This window comes from Lytechinus variegatus, chromosome 6, assembly GCF_018143015.1.
Source record: "Lytechinus variegatus isolate NC3 chromosome 6, Lvar_3.0, whole genome shotgun sequence".
Classification (NCBI taxonomy): Eukaryota; Metazoa; Echinodermata; class Echinoidea; order Temnopleuroida; family Toxopneustidae; genus Lytechinus; species Lytechinus variegatus.
In genome coordinates, this window is record NC_054745.1 from 41,946,703 (window position 1) to 41,961,932 (window position 15,230).

Here is a 15,230-nt window from a genome sequence, read left to right on the forward strand (position 1 = left end):
TTTCTTTTAGCTTCTTACAAGCAATGTGACTTTGAGGATGGTCTGTGTGATGTCTGGAGTCTGATGCCAGAAATTGATTTTGATTGGTCAAGAGTGCAAGGACAGGATATGACGCAATTGACCTTCGACCACACCTTAGATTCAGGCGATGGTAATGAATAGACTAAACCTACATTTTCTGTTCTTTCTTTTTCAACCTTGCTTAACTTTTTTCATGGTTTATCCCAATGCTAAAATGTCTATTACGTCATTTTGGTATCTCATGCATTAACATATAGGAACAGACAGATCAAAATAAATAGGAAAAAATTATATCAGCAAATGATTGCATTGATAAAACAAATAAATATATAATTTAATGAAAATCATGTGTGCGCTTTAAAAAACTAATCTGTTCCAAGTTCTATTGCTCTTGTGATTATGAAAGGGGAATTTCAAATTTATCTTTCAAAATATTATTTAGAATAGACAACAGAAATAAGAAAACATCAATAAATATTTGAATATCAAATTTTTGACTTGCCAAATTTCATCAACAGAAACATTCAAGTCCCAGTTGAAAACTTATTTAATCTCCCATTAACAGTTTAATATTGTGTTTATTCAGGAGAATTCAAATTCTATTATTGTTTGTTTTCTATTGATGATGTGTTTTGTGTTTATTTTCCTTGAAGTGCCATGAGCGCCGAAAGGTGGACCTGTGCGCTATATAAGTAGCCACCGTTATTATTACTATTGCAAGAGGTATTTTAAAAAATGGTTTATTTTGTAGCTTTTGATCTTTTTGAAATGGTTTATCATGTTTCCCACAAAAGGATCTTTCCTGTATATGGACCCTACCAACCAAGCAAGTAGTGGTGATATAACACAGCTCGGAAGCTTTATTATACAGCCAGCTAATAACAACTGTAAGGTGAGGTTCAATTAATTACTTTAATTTACTCCAACTATGTTGTAGGACTAAGATTCTTCATCGATTAATGTAGAGATGTCCACCTCTGCTGTCGTTTAGACGAAAAAAATAAACAAACTCACTTCTTGTGTTGCCAGGGGTGGCAAGGGTATTGTGACTCAAAAATAAATAACTCAAACATTACTTTGGAAGCACTCGAAAATCGCATCAACTCATAGGCAATCTTCTCCCTATGCTTATCAAGTCGAATGCATCCACTGAACAAGCGGTAACTACCTCTTCTGGGAGACTGTTCCACACATCTATCACTCTGTTAGCAAAAAAAACTTACAAACATCAAGACATGACAATCTCTTCTCAAGCTTACAGGCAATTTATAATTCTTTTTTTAAATAATGTCATTAATATTAATGTAAATTCCATAGATGATTTCGGAATTATATAAGTAGTTATTTCCGACCATAAATATGCCGGGCCATCATGAAGTCATTTTTTCTCTGCATATTGCTTCATATAAGATGGTGCAATGCTCTTGAATTATCATGGTTTGTGTACTTTATAAGGCGAAGTTAGAAAGGATTTGTTTACTGGATGTCAGATGTACACTATTTGATAATTAGTGTATATGTATATGGGATTGCTCCATTAGGTGTTTTTTTTTTGGTTAAGTAATATTTTATTACTCTCCAAAATCAAAAAGCATGTATTATGGTGCAGTCAACAAAACATTTTCATTTTTCATTTCATAGACTTATCAGTGATAGATAATTAAAGATATCTGCAGTGTTATGTGATAATTATCTGATGTTAAGTATGATTGTTATTGTTTTATTAATTGTAATATTATCATTTACAGAATGTATGCTGATATTGGCATTGTTATTATTGTTCAATATGAATGTTGTTATTGGTATTTTATTGTTACATTAGTGTATCGTCATTTTAATTAATGTTATTAATGTTATTTTTTTACTGTTGATATTTATAGAGAATTTATGTTATTATTTACAAAGTCTTTACAATTGCAAGTTAAGAATACACACTAGCAGATGGAGGAAGATTAATGGATATCGAGAAAATGTCCATGTCATCTCGACATGTGTCCTATTACCTTTAACATGTGGGTGTAATATTTTAATATATAGATGAAAAATAAACTGTTATAATTCTACCTTATACTACACACAGATGCGTTTTTACTACTACATGAGTGGCAGCACCAGTGGAACTTTGAATGTGTATACTCGCACGTTGATAGGAGGCCCTCTATTGTCGAGATGGTCAGAATCTGGAGATATAGGTTTAATGTGGATGAAGCAAGTCATTACTCTCGACAGTTACGAGATCTTCCAGGTATAGGGGAGCTTTTCATGAAACAAAAGGCAGTGATTATTCACTGCCTTTTGTTAAAAGCTACTGAAATTTTTGCATCTTATTGGCTCAAAATGAATTAATCAGGATAAGCATTGGCAGGATTCTACATGAAAAAACTCCCAGATGTCTTCCTTTTTTGTGACTCTTCATGATAGACTAGCCAGGTAGACTTTTGAAAAAGAAATAGGCACCCTTACCCATTATGAATATAATAATCAGGGGCCTTTAACACAAAGCTTAGCAATGATCATAGAACATTTTTCTAAGATTGATTACAGTGAGACTACAATGTACAATCAGTCGTAAGAATCAAATGTATGATCCCCTTTATGTAACAGGACCTTGGTTGTGATTATTGACAATGGAAAACATGTATACATTCGATTACACCCCTTATATTTTGGACTTTCCTGAAACCAATTGTTTCTGCTTTCTAGAACATAATATGAAAGTGTGTACTATACCTACATAGTCTAATCATTGATTATAGCATCTGTTTTCATGATCATGATACAAATGGAGCCATCATAGTGTAGTGGCTCTGATTCCCATCTTTTAATCAGAGGGTCATGGGTTCAGATTCTACTAAGAGGCAAGACATGTATCCTTATTGTACCGCACCCATTCTAGGTGAGGTAAATTTATTAAAGATGTGGAAGGAATATTTTTCTTGAAACAAAGTGTGCGTAACAGGTGTTGTGCTTGAGCCAGGGTAATAATGCTGTGACTTCAGATTGAATGACCATTAAGCTTTTTATAGCGAGATCTAATAATGATCATGACTAGGTAGTATTGTTATAATCAGTTATATTAAAGGTCAAGTCCACCTCAGAAAAATTTTGATTTCAATCAATAGAGAAAAATCAGACAAGCACAATGCTGAAAATTTCATCAAAATCAGATGTAAAATAAGAAAGTTATGACATTTCAAAGTTTCGCTTATTTTCAACAAAATAGTTATATGAACGAGCCAGTTACATCCAAATGAGAGAGTCGATGATGTCACTCCCTCACTATTTCTTTTGTTTTTTATTGTTTGAATTATACAATATTTCAATTTTTACGAATTTAACGATTAGGACCTCCTTGCCTGAAGCACAAAATGTTAAAATAATGGAATTCCACGTGTTCAGGGAGGAATGAAACTTCATTTCACATGACAATGACAAGAAAATATTTCATATTTCATACAATAAAATACAAAAGAAATAGTGAGTGAGTGATGTCATCAACTCTCTCATTTGGATGTAACTGGCTCGTTCATATAACTATTTTGTTGAAAATAAGCGAAACTTTAAAATGCTATAACTTTCTTATTTTTTACCCGATTTTGATGAAATTTTCAGTGTTATGCCGGTTGGAATTTTCTCTTTTTATTCAAATCAAGTTTTTGTTGGGGTGGACTTGTCCCTTAAGTAACGGTGGGTATAGCTCGTAGAATATCTGATCACTTGGTATTTAAATAGGTTGAATATTTTGCCATGTGTATATAACACAAACCCATTGTGAATTTATTCAGGTCATCTTAGAAGGGGTGAAAGGTGAAGGGTCATCAGGAGTATTGGCCATCGATGATACGACCTTTACACCTGACTGCAGAGCATCATCAGGCAATCTTCCCAGTAGTACAACTAGACCACCAACAACAACTGGTAAACGAGACTAATTATTATTATGCAAAAATTATTATTTATGTAGTTTTATTTTAAATGTCATTAGTTGAAATATCAGCTCACTTCATTAATTGCTAGAATATTTTTTGATGTCTTGTTTTTGTTTTATTAAATTTGATTAAATTGGGTATGTTGTCTTACCTTGTTCATTCTTTATTCAAAGTTTTGATTATATTTTATTATTTTTTATTGTAACTGTTTGTGTTATTAATTGTGCCGTTTTAATTACCCCAATATTATCATCAATATTATTCCTTAATCGTTCAATGAAAGAAAAATGTAAATGTAATAAATATTTTATTTCAAGATTTTGTTGCAACAATATGACAATATCGCTCATGTGTGATAGATGATTATTCCTGATATGAAAGATTTCAAGTAATAGGACAGATGTTTAGTATTTGGGAAAAGAACAGAATTTATTAAACAAGCACATCAATTATAAGAAATTTAGCAACTACGTTTCCCATATGGAAAGTCAATTAGGTTTTTTTTTCATCAATAGCTGCTAGGACTTGACTCAATTTGTTTAGAACACAATTTGATATTGAATTATGAAGGAAGAATTGTAATGTATATTTTCAGGAAAGAGAAATATGTGGCAATTTTTTAGAAGGAAAGTATTAGAAAGAGAGATTTGCATCATATAAATATACATACACCTTGTCATTTAATTGAGTGGAAAAGGTGACGTTCCCTTCAGAGGTCTGTTTCATAAAACTTGTCTTAATAACAGTTACAAGCTACTGAAATCATTCAATGTCATTGGCTGCTAGTCAGTTTGCTATAGAAATTATGCATTTGTTAGCATAATATGTCTTAATGAAACGGGACCCAGGTCATTTTTACCTGACTGAATACCTTGGCACCACATTTGTAGAAATTATATGGGATTGTCAATTGAACGGCTCAAATGAATACACCATGCAAGTTTGTTTTCAATGGGATTAATTTTATCGAATTCTTGATCAGGGTTCCGTTTCAGAAAGAGTTGCGTTTAAACGCAAGTCAACAAAATCAGTCGCAAGTCCCAAATGCGCGCAGTTAAAAAATCAAGTTGCGCATGATTTTTAGAGTTGCGAGTGATTGCAACTTTTTCTGTAACGTGCCCCTGGTCTGTTTGTCATCCCGTTTAGTTCCCCCTACTACTAAACGAAGAACAGAAGCACCAAAGACCACATCAGGGCAAGGAGAAATAACAACAGAAGAGCAAGAGGCTTCTGAGGAACCACCAGAAGACAACAGTAAGGATTAACAACCATTCTTGATATTTTGTTTTGTTCCATTGATTTCCATATGTGCGTCCTTGGATTATGAAGTGTGAGCATATAATGAATAGTAATGACAAAGCTATTGTATATCGCATATAACGTCCCTATGTGCTTCTAAAGTACTTGGATATTGTTACACTGGCTTTATAGCCTCAAGGCCTTTACAAGCATGGTGGCATTTCAATGAATCAATTCCTGCTAGGTTCCCATTTACCTTACCTGGGTCGAGTGCAGTACAATGTGGATAAATTTCTTGTTGAAGGTAATTATGCCATGGCTGGGATTTGAACCAACAAGCCTCTCATTCAAAGAGGCTGGTAATTGTAACATTGAAACAAATTTGTAAAAATACTCTGTCATTTTTTTCCCTTAGAAAAAAAAAAAATTTTTGGTTGTAGAAGGTTGGCAGGTCCGCTCAAAAAGTGTAGTTCATCGTGTTATTATTAATCTTTTTTTCGTCAATCTCCCCCTAAATTCAATCTAGTTTTCATTTTTATCATATGTGGTATATGGCAGAGTTGTCAGACTCTTATTGAAGTTTTATTTGTTTTTTTAAATCCCATTCTTATTGTGGATATGTCATTGAAACTTTTTCCCTGTGTTAGATTTTCTGTTTTATCATTTTTGCTTAGTGGTCCCATTTTTTACCATTTCTAGAATACCCATACATTCGCTATTGGAGATATCAATGACCTATTGTGTTTACTCTGATGTTTATCTACGTCGTTTTAATATGTTTGTTTTATTTTAAAGCTGCCTTAATCATCGGTCTGTCTGTGACCTTTGGCCTACTGTTCCTCATTATAGTGATGATATCACTTCTCTACTGGCGTAAAGGAAGAAGGTAATATATATCATTGTCTAATATCAGTAAAGCCCAGCTAACACTGTGCAATGCAACGCGAAGCAATTTTTAAATAAATTGAAATTGGCATTAAATATGAATGTTCTAAGAAGCAACTACGTTTTTTTATGTTCGGCATAATGTCAGGAATAATAAAATCATAAATTTGTTTTGCGACAATCTCTTTTGTCGGTAGTAAAGTCTTAATTGGCCTCAAATCGCAGCCGATGATGATGTCATTGCGATTTAGAATTGAATTTTATTCCTGCAAGCAGGCTCAAACTAGACTGAATTTTGATTTCGTTAGTCCTATCACTATTCCTATCTCGGATTGCTAAGACTTTTTCGGCTGGAATGTTCATATCAAATGTTATTATAATTTCTTTGAAATTGGATTGCAACAAATTGCATAGTGTGCACCGGGCAAGTAAAAAAAAAACTGAGGCAAGGTGCCAGGATCTAGTATGCAGAAACGAAAAAAATCTTTCTTTTACCTGTTATAAAAATACAATATGCCACAGTGTCTACACTGTGTGCAGCACAATGTAATATGGTGTGTGCACTCTGTGGAGCACAATTTACCAGTGTGTGTACGTTGTGTGGAGCATAATATGCTAGAGTGTGTGCACTGTGGAGCAGCAAAATGTGATAGTGTGTGCACTGTGTGTAGCACAATGTACAAGAGTGTGTGCAATGTGTGTAGCACAATGTACAAGAGTGTGTGCAATGTGTGGAGCACAATGGACCAGAGTGTGCAATGTGTGGAGCACAATGTACAAGAGTGTGTGCAATGTGTGGAGCACAATGTACAAGAGTGTTTTTCGGCTGGAATGTTCATATCAAATGTTATTATAATTTCTTTGAAATTGGATTGCAACAAATTGCATAGTGTGCACCGGGCAAGTAAAAAAAAACTGAGGCAAGGTGCCAGGATCTAGTATGCAGAAACGAAAAAAATCTTTCTTTTACCTGTTATAAAAATACAATATGCCACAGTGTCTACACTGTGTGCAGCACAATGTAATATGGTGTGTGCACTCTGTGGAGCACAATTTACCAGAGTGTGTACGTTGTGTGGAGCATAATATGCTAGAGTGTGTGCACTGTGGAGCAGCAAAATGTGATAGTGTGTGCACTGTGTGTAGCACAATGTACAAGAGTGTGTGCAATGTATGTAGCACAATGTACAAGAGTGTGTGCAATGTGTGGAGCACAATGGACCAGAGTGTGTGCAATGTGTGGAGCACAATGTACAAGAGTGTGTGCAATGTGTGGAGCACAATGTACAAGAGTGTGTGCAATGTGTGGAGCACAATGTACAAGAGTGTGTGCACTGTGTGGAGCACAATGTACAAGAGTGTGTTCAATGTGTGTAGCACAATGTACAAGAGTGTGTGCACTGTGTGGAGCACAATGGACCAGAGTGTGTGCAATGTGTGGAGCACAATGTACAAGAGTGTGTGCAATGTGTGGAGCACAATGTACAAGAGTGTGTGCAATGTGTGGAGCACAATGTACAAGAGTGTGTGCAATGTGTGGAGCACAATGTACAAGAGTGTGTGCAATGTGTGGAGCACAATGGACCAGAGTGTGTGCAATGTGTGGAGCACAATGTACAAGAGTGTGTGCAATGTGTGGAGCACAATGGACCAGAGTGTGTGCAATGTGTGGAGCACAATGTACAAGAGTGTGTGCACTGTGTGGAGCACAATGTACAAGAGTGTGTGCAATGTGTGGAGCACAATGTACAAGAGTGTGTGCAATGTGTGGAGCACAATGTACAAGAGTGTGTGCACTGTGTGGAGCACAATGTACAAGAGTGTGTGCACTGTGTGGAGCACAATGTACAAGAGTGTGTGCACTGTGTGGAGCACAATGTACAAGAGTGTGTGCAATGTGTGGAGCACAATGTACAAGAGTGTGTGCAATGTGTGGAGCACAATGTACAAGAGTGTGTGCAATGTGTGGAGCACAATGGACCAGAGTGTGTACACTGTGTGCAGCACAATGGACCAGAGTGTGTGTACTGTGTGCAACACAGTGTGAAATCATCTTCTGACTGTCAGATTTGAATCTCTAAAAAGGGAATCTATGAAGCTGAATCAACAGTGTAGATTTTTTTCACAATATTATGTTCGAGTATTTTAACAGTAGAATCAAACTTTCACATGTACCACTCTATAAACACAATATTTGACCGCACTGTAAACAATAAAGTTGTGTCTACAATGTGAATATATTTTCACAATAAAGTATATTTGAACATTTTAATGGTATAATAAGATTTTCAGAAAGTCATAGCATGGATGTGTTCACAACGTGGATTTATTTCCACAGTTTTATGTTTAGCAGGTTCTGTTTATCTCTCAATATTTATTAAATATATGCATTGAATAAACATCAAGTATATATAAACACTATGTCAGTGTGGCTCACATTTTCACTTACATGTAGCCCACTTTGTGAACACACTGTGAGCTCACTGCGTATAATCATATTCTTTCCATCAATGTTAGGCCAATATATTAATGCATGATTTATGTGTGTATTCTTCTCATTCATCTAGAGGGAAAGAGGACCTGGCAAGCCTACACACTGGTATGGAAACAACTGGATATGATAAAGATTTCGGTAATATGAATGTAAGTATGCTGGATATCTGGCCCCTGTCTTTCAAAAAAATATGATTGATCCAGTCGATCTTATGTGTATGGAAATCCATCCATACCATAATTTTTTTTTACAGAAAATTTGCTCAGCAAACAAAGGGAATCCCTTTCTTCAAGAGAACGATTAATTTACGAATAGACATCATATCTGGAAAATATTTTGAACAAATATGCATTTTAAGGCCTGGTCACACCGCCCAAGCGTTATTGGAGCGGTCGTGGAGCGTTAGGGAGAGAGGGTCGAATTTCGCTCACAAAATCGGGGGAAAAATCGGAAAAAAAATCGAAATCGAAAATGGTGAACGGTAGCAAGCGGTGATGATTTTTTCTCTCCGCTCCACGACCGCTCCAACAACAATCGGGCGGTATGACCAGGCCTTTAGATGTTGACGTTGCTGACCGTTCATAGTTATGATTGATCAGATCGATCACAACTGTTTGTAAGACGGGATCCTGCTAAGAAGTTACACAGGCAAATGGGACACATGGGAACATTTGCATCTTTGACCTGTGTGCAATTGCATTTGCATGAATCGTATTACCTTGGATTATACTGTGTACAGACCATTTGACTCCAATTTAATATTTGTGATTAATGAAATCTTGTTCTTATATTGTTTATAATTACGCTGATGATCATGGTTATAACTTTATTATTCTGTTACATATTGATGCAATATATCATTGTCATATTAAGCATGACAAAAATAACAGTTATGTAGTTTACTTAATTTTGTACTGTGTACCAACCAATTGGAACATTATTTTCATATATGCACACATATTATCAATATACATATAACAAATCAAATATTAATCTTGATTGAACCATGTGGAAAGAATATCAGATATATTCAATGAATACTTGATCTACATGTAACACTTGAATATATTTATGATTAAAATGTTGTGTCTTTCCATTAATGCCCACAATCAGTATATTGACTATTATGGCATATAAATGTCAAGATTGACTTGACCTGAATTTTGCCGGGACAGGCAGGTGCAATACACTGGGTGAACACCCTACTCTTTGACGAATAGTGTATTGGTTTTAACGTGCATAGGTTGTAACTCTCCTATAGTATATCCGGGACCAACATTTGCGTCCTTTCCGATGGACGGAGTGTTTTCCAACTGCATTCACACCTGCACTGAATACAGTGGTGAGGCACGCTAACACAACGCTATAGCATCATATTTTTTTGTTAGACGCATTTCGGCATGAGCGGGACTTGAACCTCTCACGTTGAGATCTACGATCTTATCCGCAACATGCTCTCTAACCGACTGAGCTACGCTGCCTCCCAAATGATACATATACTTACATTTTACACAAACCTGAACCTCATTTTTACTTCAGTTTATGTTAATTGTACGATAAGTGTAATTATATTATGTCCTGCTATCTATCCCTAATACTGATGACATTTCATAATTTGTTTTGTAATGTGTACCAAGCAATGGGACAGTGTATTTAGATTTTCATAATAAGGATTTGCTCTTATACTTAAATAAACTTGTGCTTACCATACCCCCTGCCTTTTTTTTATTCCATATAGTTTGCATTACAAGAGGTTGATACAAGCATGTTTGGGGAATTTCCAGATGACTCAATGGTAAGTAAAAGTAGAAGTAATGATAATGATAATAACAACAATGATATAATGACATTAGCAAAAACATATAACAATAGTAATAATCATAAAAATGATAATAGTAATATAAGTGTAATATTTCTATAAGGGAAGCGAATTCAGCCATTTTGGAAACTGTTACCCTAATCAGTTACATTGCTAAAGGTCGATAGATATGTGCCCAAAATGCAGAAATCATTCAACTAAACTTGGAGTATTTTTGAGTATTCAAATTCATATCAGTGATGCATTCCAAGGAAAGGATAGGGTATCAAATGCCATTACCCTTAATACACAATAATCAATAATTTTTTAGCTTTCATATCTTATTCTGTGCCTATGGCCATTGCAAAACAAGTTTATTGAATTCCTGTTGGTGATTGCCAAAAACTTACACCAATTATCACCAATGCATTCTTTGTCATTCAATTTCGAATTCATTATAATTATCTTCCATCTCCCAAAACCAGCATACACTATCCTCTTTCAATTATTTGCTAAGATTTATTCGAGAACTCACAGTAATGGTTGCCAAGATTGCCATTAAACTAGTAACAAAAATATAATTCATCTTGTAATCTGTAATATATATTTTTTTTTCTTTATTCGTTACAATTGCATCACCGTCAATTCTTCTGGCTCTCTACTCATTGTCATGTTTGCACAAACTGTAAATTAATCAGTAAAACATTTATTCAAATTAAGATTAATTGTTCAAAATCATGTCTGATATAATATTTTAAAAAGCGGGTGCGCAGCTAAATGTATTTAATGTTCCTGGGCTTACATATTATGTAATAGAAAATGAGTGAGATCTTATTTCCTATGTATTCTTATTTTTTCATTATTTATTTTCTTTCTGTAGCCTTCCGGTGCAGGAATTGATAACCCAATGTATTCATCGCCTTCAACCTTACCAATAGACGAAAACAGTGAGGCCTGATAATGAAGAGCGCCATCTCATGTCAAGATGTAGCCATTCTTTAGTATTATTATAACATTAGATTCTTGTACTAGGTTCAAACAAGAAAAAAATGTATTTACATTATTAAGCTTCTACATTCCATTATCATATGCGTTGATTAATTTGATATTGATTTGGTGGAAGCTTCTTTATCTTTATTCGAAACAGCTAGCTATAAAAAAAAATATCAAATACTTTCCACATATAGCCTGTTTTAGTGAATAGTTGAATAGTTTTGTGAACGGCCATTATATGACTTGTGTAGAATCCATATCAGCATCTGACGCACATTTATTTCGTATTTTTCCAATAAATGTGTATTTAATATACATGTATATGTCCGAATAGTTCATATTTTAACATGTTTAAAGAGATGTAGAAGTTTACTCATTTCAATGAACCCCCCCACAAAAAAAGTGAAGAAAAAAATGTTTGCATTGTCATCATACAAATTGATATTGATATTGAAGACTGGACTGCTGTTGAAAATGTTGGCCCATGAATAATCTCTGCAGTTCTGGCATTTACTTCTTATAGTCGAAATGGGACCAACACTTTTCTTCGTCATCGGAACCTCCATTCGCAATCCACTATCATACTTATACAAATGCGTATTCATTTATCTAAATCATTTTTTATTGTACAGAATGGTAAAATGCTTTGCTCCGCTTATTCTACTGAACATTCACTTGTTTTAGATTTGTGCTTTAAGTGCATCATTGCTTTCAAATTTTTGCAAGTTTTCTTGCAATGTTGATTTGTTTCCCCAGAGACCGTCATACTTACTGTGATGTTTATGCTTAAAATAGTTCCATCTCATCTTGAAATTGTATTCTTCTTTTTAATTTCATAATGTATTTCCTCAATCCCATATTCCATCACCTGAATGTATCTGTAGGTTTAAAACTTAGGGTATATGTGATATTTGTCGTACTAATGCCTTTAGTCTCCAAACCTCGTCCATCTACATCTTTGTTCTTTTTCTTTGTACCTAAAATTTGATGTTACCTCGGACTAGTATATGCAAACATGCTTGATTTATTTGTTAATGATCATTATCTTTTTTTTATTAATTTGCAAAGTTGTTTGTACACAGTTTTCAATAATATTATTTGAATGCATCAATAGGTTGAAACTCAAGTTATTAGGGATTAATAAAGCTCTTATGTCTATTCCCAACAAATATTGTTCGTAAATCCGTTTTTCCTACGCTCATTTGAATGTTATCTATTGCTAATCGACGCAAACTGGATTATGATAAGGATCACTAAAGATCCCCAAACGAGGTTAAATGCAAAAGTATCATATGATTGCAGTTCATTAACGAATCAAACTTGTGTATTGGTGACTGTAGTCGTGCCAATGTATCTACTCCTCAAATATTGTTTGTTATAAATAAACTAGCTTGTCCTTGAGAAATCAGTTTGAAGTTGTTAAAGGGACTCGTTCACTTACTTCACCCTAAAATTACTTGCATTTGACTCAGCTCCGAATATTTTGTTTAAAAAGTTGGTAACAAGAAAAGTTCTCATCACAAGATTCCACGAATTTCATTTTCATGCATTTGATATCCTTTACCTTCATATAATTGTAAAACCACGTGATTTTTTTTCTGAGGTTTATCATTGCAACACTTCCAAAACTGGAGGTAAAGTTCGCACTGTGTTTACCATCGCTGTTCACGTATGGACTTCGATTTATGCCCCTTTGATTTCTAAATTATGGCTATATAAAATGAAAATGCTCAAATATATCCAAAGAAACTGTTGATAGTGTCATTTATATATTGTATGCATGTCTGCAATTTTGACCTTATAAAATTGTTTGACAAACAGGTATATACCACCGTGATAATATTGGTCTATAATACTTTTATACGACATTATTTTGTTACACGCTGGAAGTTTATCTCAACTTAGATTCGGAGCATCAATTCTTATTGTGAAACTACTGTAGTATTTGTGTATAGGATAACATTTCACGGACATTCCTTTGCTTTTGATAGTCACATAAAGGTGCAATAAATACACCTTTTAAGAATAATAACTTTTGTTCTTTCTCAAAGTCTTACATTAAGTGTACGGCAACTCTTCTTCATATGATACAAATATTTCAAAATGTGTTTGACACTTCGAAATGCCGATGTTTGCCTTATCTTATCATTTTCATGTACGTTAAGTGTACGAATTGATTCTTTTCTATGTTTTATGTGTACAAAAACAAACAAAGCAGTGTAGAAGCGTTTCGATGTGATCTAGTTGCTTCAAGTATTTTAGTCATGAAAATAATAACAGTTGCTAAATGAATTGAGTTTTCTCGTTAAAATACATGTCAATAAAATGTTAATGGATAATTAGATATGTCTACGTCTAACCTGCCTACTTTTTTGTGGAAACGTACTACTTTGAGCTCTGATTATATGAATTCAGTGAACTATATATGATTTTATCCATAGTTGACAAATTTTCGGAGGAGATGATGAATCGGAAAACTGTGATTTATTAAAATTAAATAAATTGATTTAATAAGTGATTTTAAACCATTCATCAAATTGAGAACAGTCTGTTTTTGTAATCCTACTTTATCTATTTACACACACCTAAATTACCGCGACCCAGTTTTAAGCTGTAGTATTCTCATTCCTCAGGTCTCTGGTGTCATTATATCCCCCTTACACGAGCCTTTTATTTGTTTATAAAAGTAGAATTTATTGTTCACGTTAGGCCGGGTTTTTTTAAGGGCTTTTTTTAAGTTGATTTAGTAGCTGACGACTAAAACAACACGCACACACACACACCCTGACATATTTATGTAATGACAAAAAATAATGAAGAGTTGACGTAGCCTAATTCAAAGTTCCCCAGAGCTATCTTACTTTTGGAAAAATTGGTGATGCCGAAAAAATATCTCCGCCGGGAATCGAACAACAGGTTTCAACGCCGGTGTCTTGACCACTAGACCACACCAATAATATTACTTTTTTTTTTCATTATTAAATGTTTGATGCCAAAATTTTAAACCCTTTTCAACCGAATTATGCACATCGAACCTTTCTCTTGGTCTTATGTCGTTCTTTCTTTTATCCGTTATCCTTACACATGAACTAGAGTTACTCCTTTGCCTGGTCCATCCACTTCTTCTGTTTTATTGTTGCTTTCTTTTCATATATATTATTAAAATTCAATCTTTATTCTAGTTCACGCTGAATAAATAAAATACTCCAAAAAAATTATAGTTTGACCAGATCTTTTCGCGGACTTTAGGACATTCATTATATAAAAAAGGGAACCCCCCCCCCCTTCCGATTGAACTTCATTCTTTATTTTGAGATTCTAAGACCCCAAATGTGATGCAAAATTTGTAATAATTTACACAACTATGTTCTATATCTTGTCTATACCTGTTTCAATGATCATATTATTTTAGTTTGCTTTATAATTGTCATGAAGGTGGAAGAGCCGTGGTGTGGTGGTTCTGACTCTCGCCTTGTAAACAGAGGGTCGTGTGTTCGAATCCCACCGCGATCTAGCGTCCTTTGGCAAGGCGTTACTCCACACTTTGCCACTCTCGACCAAGGTGCTAAATGGGTACCCGGTAGGATGCGAAAGATATTTTATGTTTGATTTTTCCAGCGCCATAATGTGGCTGCGATGAATGCAAGGAATTCTCCCCATGGAGTGGGAATTGTGCACTTTTCGTGCTTGATTGAAATGAATCCATTGACCGGGGTAATAATATGCTGTAACGCGTTTTGGGCCATTCTGGGAAAAGCGCTTTATAAAAATTGGCTCTATTATTATTATTTATGCAACCATTTATAAAAGAGTAATACAGTGCGTATCAGAAAAACGGGACAGTTCTAAAAAGACTAACAATATTGTTTCA

General features: G+C 34.4%; 2 protein-coding genes across 2 annotated transcripts in view; both read left to right on the plus strand.

Annotated features, from left to right (window-relative positions):
- The window catches only part of LOC121417845 (MAM and LDL-receptor class A domain-containing protein 1-like), a 47,579-nt gene extending 43,626 nt beyond the window's left edge, over positions 1-3,953 (plus strand). Inside the window, exons 37-40 of the mRNA XM_041611578.1 lie at positions 11-151; positions 816-913; positions 2,102-2,266; positions 3,807-3,953. Of these exons, the coding sequence (XP_041467512.1) occupies positions 11-151; positions 816-913; positions 2,102-2,266; positions 3,807-3,953 (551 nt within the window). The remainder of the gene's footprint in view (positions 1-10; positions 152-815; positions 914-2,101; positions 2,267-3,806) is intronic.
- A 1,070-nt stretch (positions 3,954-5,023) lies between these two features.
- On the plus strand, positions 5,024-11,755 carry LOC121417846. Its single transcript, XM_041611579.1, has 5 exons — positions 5,024-5,204; positions 5,985-6,075; positions 8,642-8,717; positions 10,307-10,363; positions 11,247-11,755. The coding sequence occupies exons 1-5, from the start codon at positions 5,024-5,026 to the stop codon at positions 11,322-11,324; spliced, it is 483 nt and encodes a 160-aa protein (XP_041467513.1). The 3' UTR covers positions 11,325-11,755.
- Positions 11,756-15,230: the final 3,475 nt, after the last annotated feature.

Excerpts from the sequence above, each read along its gene's own strand:
- LOC121417846 (XM_041611579.1), top strand. The coding sequence starts at position 5,024 with ATGATTTTTAGAGTTGCGAGTGATTGCAACTTTTTCTGTAACGTGCCC. Across the intron at positions 8,718-10,306 it reads AAGATTTCGGTAATATGAAT|TTTGCATTACAAGAGGTTGA; the intron begins GTAAGTATGCTG and ends TATTCCATATAG. Across the intron at positions 10,364-11,246 it reads AATTTCCAGATGACTCAATG|CCTTCCGGTGCAGGAATTGA; the intron begins GTAAGTAAAAGT and ends TTCTTTCTGTAG.